The sequence below is a fragment of the Anneissia japonica genome, unplaced genomic scaffold (genome assembly GCF_011630105.1).
Source record: "Anneissia japonica isolate Jap-2015-1 unplaced genomic scaffold, ASM1163010v1 scaffold288156_len112963_cov179, whole genome shotgun sequence".
In the NCBI taxonomy this organism is placed as follows: domain Eukaryota; kingdom Metazoa; phylum Echinodermata; class Crinoidea; order Comatulida; family Comatulidae; genus Anneissia; species Anneissia japonica.
In genome coordinates this window covers 89,674-107,391 of record NW_022729727.1, presented here as the reverse complement: position 1 = coordinate 107,391, position 17,718 = coordinate 89,674, and the positions used below count along the sequence as shown (strand labels likewise).

Here is a 17,718-nt window from a genome sequence, read left to right as displayed (position 1 = left end):
TACCGAAAATGAAATGTAAGTACTTACTATTCTAAAACCTACCATATTCAACTGAGCCCCACTATGGTTGGGGCTCAGGTGAGAACATTTTGAGAAGTTGAGATTCGTTAGATGCACAAAAAGCACTTGAATAGTACAAAATTTACGATATCCACCTGAGCCCCAACATGGTTTTGGGGCGCAGATGCGTCAATTGCAAGAATTTGAGACTTTATAGATGCCCCAAAACAACAATCGGATACTTAAAATTGTATGAAAATTTTAATCCATTTATCTCAGCCCACCAGGGTTGAGGCTGAGGTAAAACAATTTTAAGAATTAGAGACTTTTAGATGCAGGAAAATGGCAAATACATAAAAAACAACAAAAGTTACTATCTCCACAAAGGCCTATCCCCATCATGGAGGTGAGAAAATGTTAAAAATTGGGGAATTTTGATGCCGGAAAATGGCAATGTCATACATAAGAACTAGGAAACTTACTATATCCACCCGTCATGTTTGTGGCTGCATGAGATTAAGTTGGAGAATGGCACTTTAATACTTAAAATTTATGTTGGTTATTTTTTAACATTTGAAAAGGGGATGTCAACGGGACGCAACTGCCAAAAAACTTGGCAGCGAAAGGACGCTACCAATAAACAATCAACAAACTACCGGGTTTCTGGGTTGATTTCCAAGGTACTACATGGCTCAACTATTTTTTACTTTAGATTTAATTGGTAAAAATCGCACACAAATCATACTACGTCACTGACGACGCCGGGGACGGCCACTCGATTTTGAGATTAATTTTCCAAATAAAGTTATACTAAATAACTTCTTATGACGAACTATTGTCTTCAATTGCCTTTGTTGGTCATTAACTGTCATTTTATCTATTTTTTGGTGATATTACCATTCTCTATAATCTATAAAACACCCACATAACAACGTCACGTTAGATCGATCGGTGGGGACGCCGTGGTGACGCTGGTAGGATCAAATTTCGTCGGAAGGTATCAAGATGATAAACAGTTTAATTGGACTAAATACATGCTTACCTAAGATTATACTAACTTTGGTTTCAAATCAAGGTCAAGTAGTTAAAAATCACCTTATTATGCGAATTAGCGCCCCTTAACTGATCATCGAGTCCGTTTTCAGCCTTCCCCCATTCCTCGGAACTACAAGGTATATCTCAGTTGAAGTCTCGTTATATTTACAAAACAAACAAAAATAGATAACAATAGTAAATGTGTTTTAATATCAAATCGTCAAATAACACGACCACACCTGTCTCTTATACACATCTTGTGCTGCATACCTTGCTTTGCCATTTTCGATAGGTGAATAGGACCTAATTGTAACTTTAGAGCACTGGTGAATATTTATTACTTCGTAATTTGCATAACGAATTATTTATAAACCATGCTTCCTACGATGTCATTATTTAGATATAATGGCACTCGACTTCAACGGTTATTTTAGGCCTATATATAATTGGAAGTAAAAACCATTATTTAGATATAATGACCTTGACACGATAACACGTGTGCATTACCATATATGAGCTTGAAGTCCAAGCATTATGGTTTTGCGACAGGTATTATTTATATATAATGAAATGTAAAAGCAGTTATTTATAAATAATGAGTTTGAAGTGAATTCGTTATTTATATATAATGAAATCAGTGAACTTATTATATATAAATAACTGTAAGTTACTTTTCATTATTTATATATAATGATTTGTTACCTTTTTATTATTTATATATAATGAAGTCAGTGAACTTATTATATATAAAAAATTGTAAGTTATTTTTCATTATTTATATATAATGATGTGTTTCCCCTTCCCTATTTATATATAATGAAGCCATTAACCTTATTATATATAAATAATGTTGGGTTAGCCTTTCATTATTTATATATAATGTAATCAGTAAACAAATTATATATAAATAATGAAAGGTTAATGCAATTATTTACATATAATCTTTTAGACGTAAATGCACTATATATAAATAATGGGTGATCTAGTCAATTATATGTTAAATAACAAATTACATATAAATTATTTTGTTAAATAATAAAGTTACACTCTGGCGCCTCATACATTTGTACCCTCTAGCTACCCGAAATGAAATAGTAGACTCCAAACAGACGTAGCGCGGTTATGGAGATCAAACATGACCGAAGGCATACTTTTTATATACATGCTTGATGTGGGACTTTCCCGCAATTCCCAACCTCAAAACCCTCGATTTCTCCCTGCAACATTCGTTGTACCTACGGACGACCTGCGGGCTTAGCTGGTAGTTGAGAGTAAACGATGTGTAAACCTACATTTATAGCCAATGGAAGTGTCTAAGCCTAAGGAATAGCAGTTTATCAAAGCTTAGGTAATAGCCCTATTATAAGGGTTTTTTATATTTTATTAATTTCCTAATCTAGGCTAGGCTAGGTGGGCCCAGGCCTAGGCCTAGGCCTAGCCCTAGCTAATTACTGTAAGGCCACTGGCCTACTAGTGTTTAGGCCTAAGCTAGCCTAGCTACTTATTTGAAAGCAGCAGAGTAGGGTGGCCTAACCTAGGGCCTAGGCCTAGCTATCCTCGGCCCTAGTTAAAACAAAATATAATAATGCTGTGAGCCGGTGTCGAAAGATGTGGTACCAAATGTTTTTATAATAAACATCATGTTTATTTTGCAGTTACGTAAGCAAATGCATGCAGTGTCAGTGAGTGAAGCATCATGTTGTGTGTGTGATGTGGGCCCTAGGCCATAGTAATAGGACTAGGCCTATACATATTTTTATTTGGTCTTCTTATATTAAAATACATGTATACCTGCCAACCTTGCTGGCGTCCAATGCGCCAGACAAAAAAAAAATGGAATTTGTATCTAGCGCCCTCTATGTAAAAATCAAAATATAGTGTGTCGTCTGTGTTGTTTTTTTTTTTTAAATTGTAGTGATCGAACTGCTAATGATTACAGTTGTTGTTCGGTAAACCTTCGTTAAAGTAAATTTATATGGCTTGTATTCTCAATCAAATGAAGAATTCACATCATTTTTATGAAATTTATTAAGATAATCAGCCTAAACATTTTATCTAATGATGCATGAGATAATACAACATAAGCGTGAGACGTAAAAAGTGGATGCTCAAAATGCGAAACTTGCACATTATGTGTGAGAGTTGGCAGGTTTAACATGTTGAACATTGATAAATATCAAATCATTTACAAAAAAAGGAAAATACTAAATATTCCTTATACACCACATAAAATTTATTACAGTAGATCTATACAAAGTTCAAAAGATTATAAACAATGATAACCGTCAGAGGGAATTGTTGGAGCCTGAATGTCATGGTTGAACTTAACAATTAAAAGGACATTAACTTCATAATTTGAGCTTCATGCATTAATTAATGATAACTTTTTAATACTTTTAAAGTTTAAAATATTAAAGTAGGAAAAGATCAAGTTAGGCCTCTAATCACAAAAAAAGTCAATGCAAGTGCATTCAGTTCTCCATATATATGTGCTCTATAAAGTCAAATATTATTATTATATATTACTATTTAAATCAATATTTAAAATAATTCTGAAGATCTTTTTGAATTTTGTTTTGGCTGAACCGCTGTTTTTTTTTTTGTTTTTTTTCCCCATTTTTGTATGCATGGATTGTGAATATTGTCATTCATTTAGGTAAGTCCAATAGAAATGATTTATTTGTCTAATACTTAAAATCAATATAGTGTATTATGAGATGTTCATTGATCCAAAAAGCTTGCGGGTTTTTCCACTTTTGCTATTTGAGGCGCACATTCAGTGTAGATGAATGGTGAAACTGTTGTAGTAAATCATGCTAAGTGGTAAGTAAACAATATACTTGTTTAAACATCACCACTCAACAGAAAAACAAAAGTGATATAAGACATTTTTATTATTTTTTAATATTGGTTATCAATTAATGATGATGTAGGCCCTAATCGGCTTGATTGACAATTTAGATACTGTAGGCTAGTGTGTAGGCCTTAGTTAGATCAGGGAGTTGTGGTTAGATAGTAGGCATTATTAACCCTTACATACTGGACTGAAAAACACATACACTACTTACAGTACACTATTTCAGTCAATCCTGGACCATGATATTTACAAGGGAATAAAATTGGCAGTGACATTGATGAATTTGTTTTGCTTATTGTATCATGCCTTTATTGTAAATGAAGTCAATTTTAATAATAAATTTGAAGTTAGGTTTACTGTAAGTGTTTAAAGTCCAATTTATTATTTTTATCTGTTAAATAATAATTAAATATCAAATTGTATCTTGTCTGTGTTAGGAAAATAGGTGCTTAAAAAATATAATAATATATGCTTACTTATTTTTACATTGATTAGCTTTCACTCGCAAAAGAAAAAATTCACAGGATGCTAAAAATAATACCATCCTAATATGTTTGCTGAACTATGAAATATATTGGTGGTGTACTGAATTATCTGTGTCTTTGGTAACTATTAGTGATACTAATGAATTTGCACCTATAATAGTAAGACCATGGTAAATAGTTAATTCGATTCAATATTTATTTACTGTCTGAGAGAGTTCAAGGTTACTGTATAACATAAACAGTATTCCAATTCATTCTAGAATAACCTTATTAATTTCCTTTATGAGTTGTTAAGTAATTATCTTGGTTGATTCCTCAATCAATTGAATTTTTGTATTGACTTTACATCTTACATCTGAAATTTTATCTAAAAAAAATATTGACAATCTTCCAAACGTATGAATGACTTCATTTTGGAATTTCCATTGTGGAAATCCCCACCGATGTGGAAATGCAAAATTAGTTTGACATGTCCCAACTAGCATTCAGGGCGGAAGATTAGAGATACACAGTAGGACGTTATCATGTGTCTCTGATTTGGAATGATTGATAAAAAACTTTTTTACGGAATATAATTTCGTTCTAAGTTATTTATTAAATAACTGTATCATGAAGAGGCAATTATTAGTAGAAAGTGGTGAATGCTTTGGTAAGTATTTTTTATTTTTATACCAGAATGTTGTTGTGTTTACTTGCTCTAGAAGGACTTGTGCGTTATGCTTCTCACCACAGTCTGTACGAGAGACTATATGTATGACCTGAGCTCAGTGTACGTAAGGAGAACACTCATAAACTTTATGAATTACTTAAAGACCAATGCCGACAAATGACCAACATCTAAAATCAATAGTGCTGAAACCAGAGTGCTTAATAAATATTTAAATTATTATTATTATTATTGTTTATTATTATTCTTGTTATTGTTATTATAATTTTTATTATTATTATAATTATTATTATTATTATTATTATTGTTGTTATTATTATTATGTTCTAAAACCTACCTTAAGGGGAACTTAGACAACGGAAAAAATTACAGAACAATTTAAAAAAAACGACGTTAAGGGGAAAATAACACTAAAGATATTCCCCTTAATTCCGATTTGTAAAATAGGCCTACCTCCTCCATTGAGGAAAAACAAAATTCTAGTCATTTTAACAGAATGTGAGAATTTTAAATCAATCTGGGAAGCAGCCTTCACATTTCGGGAGAATTGGACCTCGTCCTGGCGCCACCATTTAACAGTACGTCTTATACAGAGTATTTGGCAAATTTTTAAATAATAGTATAAGCTCCATACTTACTGTAAATACTTGAATAAGTGCCGCTCTCGAATAAGCACCTCTCTAAAGCCTCCAAAAATTATTCGAGGATTTACGGTAATATCATTCTTAAGGAGTATAAATTATTTCTAGGAAAATGCAAGACAGGTTTGTTGGTATGGATTATCTTGACATTGGAAATGTGGATTTTCTTTACGCAGAGGAAGGAATTTTTCTATAATGGTGGGGGACAGAGCTGAAAACTTTCCCAAGAGTTGAAACGTTTTTCCCAGGGGTGAGGAATTTCCTTGCTAGAAAATTCCCATGCCCCTTGACATTGAGATAATGGCAATTCAAATAAAGGATGCTTATCAAGCATCAAAATACTAATAATATAATAATAATTTTCTACTGCAAAATTGAAAGAACATTACGAAATTAATCTAATTAATTGTAGGCCTATGTATATTGATTTTATTTGGTTTTTTATAAACTTGTTTGTGTATTTTTATTCTTTTTTTTTATCCTTTTTAATCTTATAATTTTAAATTCTATTTCTTTGTTTTGCAATAATGATTAAATGTCTCATTTTTAAATTTCTTCTGTTTTTCTTCCTAAGTATTATAAATTTTTATTATATTATATCTTTTATTTTAAATTGCTGTTTCTCTAAGGATGGATTAACTAGCTTGTGAGCTACAGCGATTATAATTGCTTTTGTTAATCCTTGCCTCCTTAGATTTTCAGTTTTATTCTGTATTGTGAATTTTTATTTTACTGTATTTGCAAATTGTAATGTGATTTTTATAAAAGGCTAAATAAAAAATGAATGAATGAATCACTGGACATCAAAGGTTATAACTCTGGTATCGACATTCTACGCGTTGTGTGCATACTTGACTGATTTCATGCCCTGACTATCACAAAAACCATAGCAACCCGAACGATAACTAACCGTCGGTGTGTGACAAACTACCCATGCACATGTCAGTTGTCATGATAATCATGCATTGTGCGGTGATTTCAAAGGCCTAATGATTTTTTTGCACTAAACTTTGGCTTAAATTTTATTTGGTAATTTCAACTATAATTTTACCAACTACAGTACAGTATTTATTTATTCTTTCTTCATACTGACTCTACACTTTCAATAGATAGTACTGGTTTCCAAAGTGGTTCAGTTCTTAACTACAAAATTGTAAAAGCAGATATATACTGTACACATTGTGACCAAAAAAGATTAACTACAAATTAAAGTAGATTTAAAAGGAACATTGAAAGAAACTTAAGAAAAATAAAAAAAATTAAATAATAAATATTAATATGCAAGGTAAGAGAAAATCAGGTTAAATTAAGATGGTATTATTGAGGATTTGAAATAGAATGCTTAAAATTTGAAAGTGTCATAGATTTAAAGTTGGTTTTAGGGTCAGGCTCACTATAAACATGCAATTGAAGTTTAAAAATCAAGAAAAATAAAGTTCAGTTAACAAACTAGGGTTTCTTTAGAACGAAACTTTAATATGTCAAGAACAATTCCCTGAAATCGTAACATTTAACTTCAAATAGTTTTTTCATGGAATAACCTTTAACATTATCAATACATTTATTATGTGATAACGTATGTTACTGAACCAATGTTGAATAATAGATGGTTGTAAGATGATTATCTATAACTGAGTGTAGAATGTACCTACAGTATAAACATACGATGACAAATAAAAAACAAGTGGGGGAAAGTGCCACACCCAAGTAATTACACATTTATATTGTTTTGAAAAATTGATGCTGTAATAATATAATAATATATTTTAATCCAGTTGATACTTTTAATTTTCGCTCACTAAAAGTAAACAAAGAATATATCTTCCCCATTAAAAATCTACGGAGATGCTCTGGTAACAAATGACATAAATTCATTAAACATACACTTCCAATAATAATCGCATTATTTATGTAAATGTTAGTAAAGTAAGTTTTATATAATTATGTAACACCGATCATGTGTCTATCGTTGTAAAATCAAGTAAAATTATAGTTTCTCTTCTCAGTTGTGAGTATATACAGTACATGTCATTAAAAATAAGTGATACTGAAACCTCGCATTCAAAATGAGCACATTTTTCGAAACTATCATAAATTACTATAAAAGAGTATTTTTGTCTATAATCAACAACAAGAACATTTGATTTGTTTTTTATATTTTAGCTATGGTTTTTGAGAAAAAAATCATTGAAGTAGTTGATAATATGTTCTTTTTTTAATGATATGTGGTTAAGCCCCTAGGTTTGCTCGTTCTTTCAATTTGATAAAGTTTTTTAACCTACGTTACCAGGATTACTCATCTAATAAAACATTATAAAGATGATTTGCAAACATACAGTATTTGTTGTCATCATATCTATTTAATGTGTAACGTTTGCTTTCACGAATTTACTTGCGATTATAATGTACACAAAATATTTTAGTGTAATATATGTTACCATCAAAATAAATCAGAAATATATGCAATAGGAATAATTTCCATGAATGATAGCATTCCTATAGAGAGTCACTGTATGTTTAGATATATGTAAAAGAAAGTAAATATATCAGCCACTGCCCATGTTTTTATTAATGATGTTTATTACATGCTATATCATCAATAGCATACGTTACTTTGTGTTTAACATCCGTTACTTTCCACAACGTAGTATTCCTTTCAACTAGGCCTAAGCTATTGCCTGAAACTTTCAATTTAACATTTCATTATAAATATCAACTATATCAACATTGTTAACTAAATATAGTCGAGACACAGCCTATAATAAATACTTATCAAATTGCTTCACTTTAATGATGGACATACTTGTAGGACCAACATTCGGGGGAAACACAAAGTTGGTAAACACAAGGTTCTGGGTGTCAATTGCTCGATGCCATTTTTTCTTAGAAGGTTCTAAAACTTTCATGTGTCGTTGGCGGCGTAAATAAAGTCATTTATAATAGTTTTATGCCCTCTCTATTTCATTATATGGATTAATATTCTAAAACGTAACGTACAGTAGGTTACTGTAACGTAAATTACCTTTCTAATTACAATTACTAATTAAACATGATTACTTAACACTAATGATGATTTACTGACGCTGTATCCATGCTTATTAGTTAACTACTTCTCACGTTTAGTTTGGTTCAACTTCCTAAACTGGTATATGAAGAAATCAGGTAACATATGTTTCACTGCTTAGAAGCGACAATATTTTGCATAGATGGCTATCCTACTTTTACGAATTAAAGATACAGTATTCATAACATCTTTAATACTAAGCAAATATTAGTTATTGCCTTGAAGTTTTCCTGCAATAATATATGTTTTTTCCTGGCAATTATGATTATGTAACGTAAATTACGTGCATTTGGCGACACGGATAAACTTTACCATAACCACACTAAAATCACCTCGATTAAAAAAACTTAAATTACAAATTGACAACCTTCCAACCAGCTTAAAAATCGGCAACTACTGTATAAGCCATGTGGTACACAGCATTTATTGAATGGCAGATTGCTAAAACAGTATTTTTTATCTGGCGACAGACGAATTTTGCATATTCATGACTATAAATATCATCCTAACTCTGTTGTTAGTTATCAAAACTCCATGGAATTTGGTACACTTTTCTAATATATTATGGTCTTTTGAATTTTGGTATTACACTTTCCACATTATCATATTTTGTCATTCCCAGTTGGTGAAATATGGGCGACATAGTTTGCACGATTATAGTGAGCCTGACCCTTTAGTATGATCTTGGAGTTTATTCCATAATTTAGTAGATCGGTATACAAATGTTCTTTTACCTTGCATATTATTATGTGATGTCTGGTGGTTTATGAGACTCACTTTGCAGAAAAAATAAATAATATTTTTGTATCTACTCAAATGCTCATTTTGTGAACCTTAGTCCAACATTTTCAAAGTGACAGTTACGTGTTATATCAGTTTTCACGAATCAAATTGTGGTTTAACAAGATCATGGTCAAAAGAAATCAGATTTAACAGACATTGCAAAGTACCCAAAATTAATGAAATAGTAGCTAACACCATTAAAAGGTATGGCACGCTGTTTAGAGTGGTAAAGAAATGACTAGGAATTCCTCTTTGACATATAGAATATCAACAAAGTTCACAATGTTGTAACACAACTCTCAAATAAACTTCTAACAAGAATCAGGTCTAAAAACAACACAATTTAAAACATTGGTTTTAAAAAAAACCACCCTATTGTCTCGCATACGTAAGCCCTCGCCTTCTCAAACATTCTGTATTGCATCACCCTTTCTTTGAGACCGTGACATCATCAATGTCACAGTTAAAATCGGAAGACTGTACGTCCTGCTGTACGCACACACTATGTTTGCGAGCAGAGACACATCCTGTTGTCTTTCCATTTTTCATGGGGTGAGTATTTTTGGGAATTTCCACACGTTCAAGGTACTTCACACCTGCTGTTCCTACTTCTATAAAATTCATCACCCCTGTCAAAAAGTACACACCATCCCTGCAACAGTGTGTTTTCTTGTGGAATATAATTTATAAGTATCTGAGATTTATTATAGTCCTAGTAAACTAAGTGATTGCCAAATTCCACAAAAATGTTATTGTTTCCCTGACCTGTCATCTTTGAAAAATGGAAACACAAAAAAAAAAAGCCATAATTAAAATTGACTTTTCCATTATAATACAGTACATATCCAATTATGCTTGTTTCTAGTTAAGAAAAAGAAACTGAAGATGGATGATGTGATTCCACTGGCATCAAGTGAGCCCCCAGTGATTCGCCGGGGTTCGGCAGATGCCAGCGTTGGAGATACAACTTTCACTCCAAGAACCTATCAGGTATTACATTTTTTAATGTAATTTGTATTAAACTCTGGTTTTCATTGAAGTGTAAAACATTTGAAAGGTGACTTTGGTGCAAAATGTAGAAAATGCAAGCAAACTTTAGTTACAAGAACATGTTTTTTTCATCTTTTAAGCTTAAAAGTACCTCCAGGCAGAGAACATAGGCGAAGGTGACTTCGGCGCAAAATAAAAAGATAATGGCGGATTCAGAAATTTGAAATAGAGGAGGGTCAGGAAGGCAATTTTAAAGACCATCTGACAGACTGGGACCTCCTTTGAATCAGCCTATAAAAAGTAGATGAAACTGCTAAATTATTGTTTTTTATCAGTTTTTAAAATGTTATGAGTTTAAAATACAAGCAAAAAACATTTGAAAGACGACTTTGGCGCAAAAAATAAAAAGCACAAGAACATTTTTTTAAAAACATATGCTTCATTCTTCAGGTGGAATTGTTAGAGGCTGCACTTAAACAGAACACCATTGTGTGTTTGCAAACAGGGACGGGTAAGACCTTTATTGCTGTGATGCTCATCAAAGAACTTGCGCATCAAATACGCAAAGCCTTTGATGAAGGCGGTAAACGCACCTTGTTTCTTGTAAATACAGGTAAGCAGAACAATTTATATATTGGATTTTATTGTCATTATATTTTTGTTGTCATCAATAGCATCATTATCATCATCACCATTATCATTATCATCCTCATCACCACTATCAACTTCATTTATTGTCATCATTGTTCATCGTCATTAATACCATCATCTTCATTATCATCAATACCATCATCTTCATTCATAAATAACCTTATAAAATAGTTATCATCCATCATTATCATCATCAAGCAGGCCAATGGATCCAGAAATTTGAAATAGAGAGGGGGCCCTTAATGGCAATTTTAAGGATGGAGGGACCAGACTATCTTGCTTGCCAGTCCCCCTTGAATCTGCATTAAGAAAAATACATGCAAACTTGAAAAGGGCATATTTTCAAGCCATAGTTAATATGCCAAAATGCATTAGTGTATTCATGCATTCATCAAATATAGATAAACATCTCATCTCATATTATATAATGTTTTTTCATTCATTATGTGTGCAATTGAGTATACAGCCATCAAAATTGATAGGTTATTTTTGTGCTTCGTACCCAGTAAACTCTTTGGTGTCAAAGTTACAATATGGTCGTAAATCGTGTTGGTCCACTTTAGTTTATTTTTTTACCTTGTTTTGTATTGGTCATGGTTTTGGTTGTGTGCATGCTTAACGTCACGACGAAATACATGAGCAATTATTTCCAAGAAATTACTGACGCCTTTTTTTTCATGTAATAGAACAACTATTGTATGATCAAATACCCCACACAATAATAATAATAATAATGTGGAATATTTAAAACTACTGTATATATCAGTCTTGTTTTTCATTCCTGGCCCAAACCTAGGCCTACTGTACTGTAAGCACGGCCACCGAAAATGGTGCATGCTGTGTGTAGCATAGGAAATGCATTATCGGGTGTGTTTGATAAAACATGTCTACAAAAGCTTAATACTGTCACTGCAGAAGATTTTGGAAGTGCGGCCGTTCCGTTGCAAATCAACGTAACTTGAAATTTTCACTTTTAGAAAAAGATAGAGTTAAAGTTTGCATGTTCGGAACTTTGCAATAAATTGTCGTACCCTTTTTAAATTTTGTAGGATTGTATATTTATAGACATTGTGATTATATGTGAAATTTTAATTACAACCGTTTGTTTATTGAAAAGTTATTATTAGCGATAATTACAGAGACGTTGTTTTGCCTTGGAAAAATGTCAGGCTCGGTATTGTTGCAAGTAAGACATACGGTATTTTTGGAATTTATCATGTTTTGGGGCAATCATATGCATTACCTAGCTCCTTCATACGTCACTGTTAAGAATATTGATATAAAAACATGAATGACAGTTGATTCTGCCTTGCCAAACTCCATCAACTCAAGACAAGTTTTTGACTACCATTCTGAGGCAAAACAATGTATCTTCTTCGTATACTGTATGTACTGAAGTTACATTGTTTTGCCAGGCAAAACTACTATATTTTATTAAAGTTTTGTGCTTAAAGATAGGTGGTGCTATCTCTGAAACGACTCATTATTGATACCTGAAATTTTCACAGCTAATTCAGACGTGTTTAATATGCTCCCAAATGATATCTCAAAATCGACAAAAATGTCAGTTACGATGTTTTACCTCGGGACGGCCGAGTATGAGAAAAGCATAAATTACTTCCCTCCACTCCACAGGAGAAACAATCATACCCTGTGGGCAGCAAACGCATTACAAGCGGCCAGGCTGACGGACCAATTTTATCCAAGGGGGACCAGTTTTAGCTGCTAAAATTGACCCAGAGGACTGATTTCAGTGGTCAAAAGTAGTCCGACAAACAAATTTTGGCAGCCAAAATCAGCCCACCGGACCTTTTTTGGCCAAGACCAATTTTGGCATGACGTGCCTACTAAAGTTTGCTAAATTTTCCTTTTTTTCAGTGCCTTTGGTGAACCAACAAGCTGAGGTAATAAAAAAACATACTAATTTGGAGGTGGGCAAGTATGTTGGTGCAATGAATGTGGATCTGTGGCAGAAAGATCAATGGTTGGAGGAATTCCAAAACAACCAAGTTCTTGTGATGACTGCCCAAATATTCAAAGACATTCTTCAGCATGGATACATGGGTCTTTCAAAAGTCAACCTGATGATATTTGATGAATGTCACCATGCTGTAAAGAATCACCCATACCGAGAGATCATGCGCTTTTTTGACATATGTCCAAAAAAGGACTATCCGCGTGTAATGGGTCTCACTGCTTCCATTTTGAATGGGAAATGTGAGCCTCGTAAACTTGAAGATAGATTATGCGACCTTGAACTAACCCTGAGGAGTGCAGCTGAAACAGCTAATGATGTTGCTGCCATGAGTCGGTACGGCACCCGCCCTAAGGAGTACATTGTACATTGTGACGTTTACAAGGATGAAAGTGGTTTGTTTCAAGAAATTAATGACATCCTGATGAAGACTTTAGATTTTTTCAGCAACTATGGAGGAGAAGTTGATGGTGAGAGGGATCGGGATCCCAGAATCCAACCAAAACAAGCCATTTCAGAATGTCATAGTACACTGTATACCATTGGTCCATTAGGGGTGAAGATAGTTGTTCCAATGCTTGTAGCAGAACTTGAAAAATTAGAAAAACATGAGTTTATGGAATTAAACAGATTGTTTATTCAAACTGCTCTTACAACCCTCAAATGGGTTAAAATGCTTTGTGATGAAAAGATTAAAAATAAAAAAGATCAAACCAGCTTAGAGTTTGTGCCGCATAAAGTAGTACGACTACTTGAAGTACTTAAGGAGTTTCGTCCTGATGAAGAAATGATGGTTGATGGAGCAAATTCTTGTGCCGGTCACAGAGAATCTACAAATGGAAAGGCAATGCCTTTGGACACCATGAATGGGACCATTGACCCAGATGAAGATAGCAATGATGAGGATTACGAACCTCCATGTGGACCTGCTTTTGTAGAAGGCGATCTTTGTGGCGTTGTGTTTGTTGAAAAGCGTTATACTGCTGCAGTATTAAATAAACTATTAAGACATATTCAAAAGTCTGATAGTAACTTGCAACACGTTAAGAGCGATTATATAACAGGGCAAGGGCGTGCATCTCTGTCAAATCGAAGTATACAGACAGAAGTACAGTTCAAGAAACAGGAAGAAATTCTTCGACGATTCCGACGCCATGAAACTAATCTCCTGTTTGCAACAAGTGTCATTGAAGAAGGTAAAATTAAGGCAGGCAGAGGATTTGCTTCTTTTTTTGTTGTTATTGTTTGTTTAAATTTTTTGTAAAATTTAATTAGTAACAAAACAATTTCAATTTACCATTTAATTTGAGAAAAATAAATGATGACTGATGTAATTATCAAAAGTGTCAATTAAAGAACTGAAAGCACCCAGAAAATTGTTCATAATATAAAAAGAGCATTAAAGAATTTTTCTTTCCTGCTAATCTGAATGACAAGATAAAAACTGATTAATTTAGAATCATTTAAACTCTTTCGGCTGATGAAACTGTCGTCCATTTCTGTAAGCATTTGAGTATTTGCTGATTGTTGGTTGCAGACTAAAAAGGTTGTCATTCAAAAGCTATCTGTTGCACTCACCTTGTCATGTTGCATCCTTTATGGAATAATGTTGGTCAATGACTGTGCTGCAATGTTGCCCAGCTTATCTTATTATTAATATTACTATCTTATTATTAATATCACTTGCTGTATGTTTACTTTCGTTGCACAGGTGTTGATGTACCACGTTGTAATGTAGTTGTGCGGTTTGACTTACCGAAACATTACCGGTCTTATACTCAATCCAAAGGCCGAGCGAGGGCAGCTGATTCATTTTACATCATGCTCACTGATGTCTCAGAAAGTGAAGAATTTCAAGAGGATCTTCATCAGTTCAGGGAGATTGATAAGGTATTGTGTTGGTAAAATGTGAAAAAAATATGTTAATTTCTTTACGTAGGAAGCGGTTTGGCACAGTGGGACCAGTTTGGTTTTCTAACCTCAAGGTCAGGGTTCAATTTTCACTGTACATTTCACTTGTGCCACAAAGCACTTTGGAGCTTCTCTCCAACCAGGAGTACCTTGTGGGGTTTGCTTGACTGCTCCTGCACTGGTTACAGCAGCAACTGAAATCAGGTGCACCCAATAACCTTCGAAAAAAAGTGCTTATCTTTTGATACTGACAAAGGACTCCGATGGGGTATATGCGTCAAGCACTCCCATAACAAAAGTGAGACGGAAATACAGTGCATCACACATTTTATGTTGGTCCAGACATATGCAGCACCCTTCTCTCTTTATTTAAATGCAAGTTTATCTACATCTGGTTCAGGCGTACAGAGCGTCCTTCTGTTGCTAAGTAAATCCGGACGTAAGCGGCGCCCTTCTCTTTTCGATAATGATGGAAATCAATCAGAGTCCAGTCATATGATTCTGTGCTTTTGTGTTTATCATTTTATTCTTTTGATTTATTTATGCCTACTTGTTTGTATCTTATTAATAATGTAATGATTTATACCTCTGCAAAAAGGAGGTTATGCATTCACAGTTATGTAAGTTTGGAAGAAGTTTTTTAGATCCGGCCGTACGTGTATTTTTCTGTGGAGAACTCTATCTTGTGTTTCAGTATCCTAGGCATCATCGATCTGCAAGTTATTAGGTGTTATTTATATACAGTATCTATGATTTTATTTATTCATATACTGTAAATATATATTGTACTAGTAAATGATTTTGTGTGATTTTTGCTTCAAATCATAAAAGAATGACGCTGTGAAAATAAATAATAATAATTACCTACATAGTAAGTAAAATAGACAAATATTGATGTGTTTATATTGAATTTGTTCAGTTTAGAGAGATCAATGATCAAAGGAATAAAAATAAATGTACTGTAAATAATTTACATTGATAGTCATTCAATGCAATAAAGTTTAATGATGATAATTGTATTTACCCTTGGTGTCCTTCTAAATATTCTACATAGGAACTTGGCTTGGAGGATGCCAATTCCTTGAATCAATATTCTTGTTCAAGATCCCTCATGAATAAATTTATGGTTTATAATAACACGCATAAATAGTTCCCAGTCATCGGATTGGTTGATTTCATACCACGGGACATTAGTTATTTTGCCCATTTCATCGCTCATTGTTGAAATTCTGTCCACCATGCATTTTTTCCATCCGAATCGTCCATTGCATGTTGCCTATGCATAAGAAATGACTTCAACCTGATAAAATCTTTTGATTGGTTAAAAAAATGCGGTACTGACTTTTTCCGGAGGGTTAAATCCATGAAATGATGACACGCCACATATAACCTTTCTCGGGCCTACTTGTCTTAGCGGTGTGCAATGTATCAGAGATATTGTTTACTGTAAACAGCTGTGAAGTATTTTAATTGCATAGATGGTACCCCACAAACTAACTCAAACTTTTTGCAAAAGCTGTGCGGAATTTGGCTTTTATTGCCTGAAATGCACTGACGGATTTCTAGCGTAGATGTAGGCCTATGTTTTGTGCTGACGATAGGCCAGACTAGCTAGGCCTAGGCCCAACCGATCTATTTAGGTGTGTTATAAAATATATAATAAATGTTTTCATTCGTTGAAAAATGACTGTTCCATTCAACTCGTCTCTGCCTTGTTGAATGGAACAGCCAACTCATGAAAATATTTCTTCCAATTGCATTCAGCGTTTAGGCAGTGCTCCATACCGTTAGTATTTTGACGTTGAAATTTTTTAACTAAATTTAGTCTATTTTAATTAGCAACTCATCGAAGAACATCACTTGGGAATACACTAATAGCAGATTTACCGCCATTTGACAATACTTAGTAGGTAATTTTGTGTATTTTTGAATCAGTTTTCTAAGGCAAGTGGAGAGTCTCTACCTGTTGTTTTCAGTCGGTCATTAGCAAGACAAAGCCGGCTCTATTGTTCATTTCACAATTGGCTTAACAACTGAACGTTTTTAAGCGATCGCTTTGCTTTGAATTTTATGCAAGAATGCTACCTGGTACCCGTCGGAGGATCGTTGTGCCTGGAAACGTTGTTTTGTTAGCCTCGATCTTAGTATGGATAGCTTTAACAACTAATCGCATTAATTGCCACCGATATTATCCTGGCAATATAACATGTTGTCGGGTAAGCCATGGTGTTACCCTATTGTTATATATACTGCCGGAACATCCTAACTATAATGTCACACAACGTATTATACATAATAAATATCTTGGTTCAAGAATCCAATACGATAGGAAGTCAACATGTACTTTTCAAATTGAACTTCTTATATGCATGGATATTCATCCTAATCCTGGGCCTGTTACCAATAGGCCTACTGAAAACAGTGTCTCTTGTGTGAATACAAATCGTAAGTCCTTAAATGGACTAAAAATTGCTCACCTGAAAATAAACAGTCTGTATGGGAAAATTAATCTACTTCGTTTGTCAATCAGACCAATTAATGTACATGTTCTAACTCTATGTGAAACCAAGTTAGACGCTACAATATTGGACAGCGAAGTTAATATTCCCGGATACAGAGTTATTAGAAAAGACCGGAATCGATCTGGCGGAGGTGTTGC

The 17,718-nt window shown here is 33.4% G+C and overlaps 1 protein-coding gene across 2 annotated transcripts in view; it reads left to right on the top strand.

The window, feature by feature from the left end:
- The first annotated feature begins 2,147 nt into the window (after positions 1–2,147).
- LOC117114713 (endoribonuclease Dicer-like) overlaps positions 2,148–17,718 on the top strand; it is a 33,386-nt gene continuing 17,815 nt past the window's right edge. Inside the window, exons 1-5 of one of the 2 annotated variants that reach the window (XM_033258405.1) lie at positions 2,148–2,383; positions 10,398–10,522; positions 10,973–11,135; positions 13,052–14,344; positions 14,860–15,038. In XM_033258405.1, the coding sequence (XP_033114296.1) occupies positions 10,418–10,522; positions 10,973–11,135; positions 13,052–14,344; positions 14,860–15,038 (1,740 nt within the window). In that variant the 5' untranslated portion in view covers positions 2,148–2,383; positions 10,398–10,417. Of the gene's footprint in view, positions 2,384–4,871; positions 5,027–10,397; positions 10,523–10,972; positions 11,136–13,051; positions 14,345–14,859; positions 15,039–17,718 lie in introns of those variants that run through there. The other variant, XM_033258404.1, reaches the window with a different exon arrangement.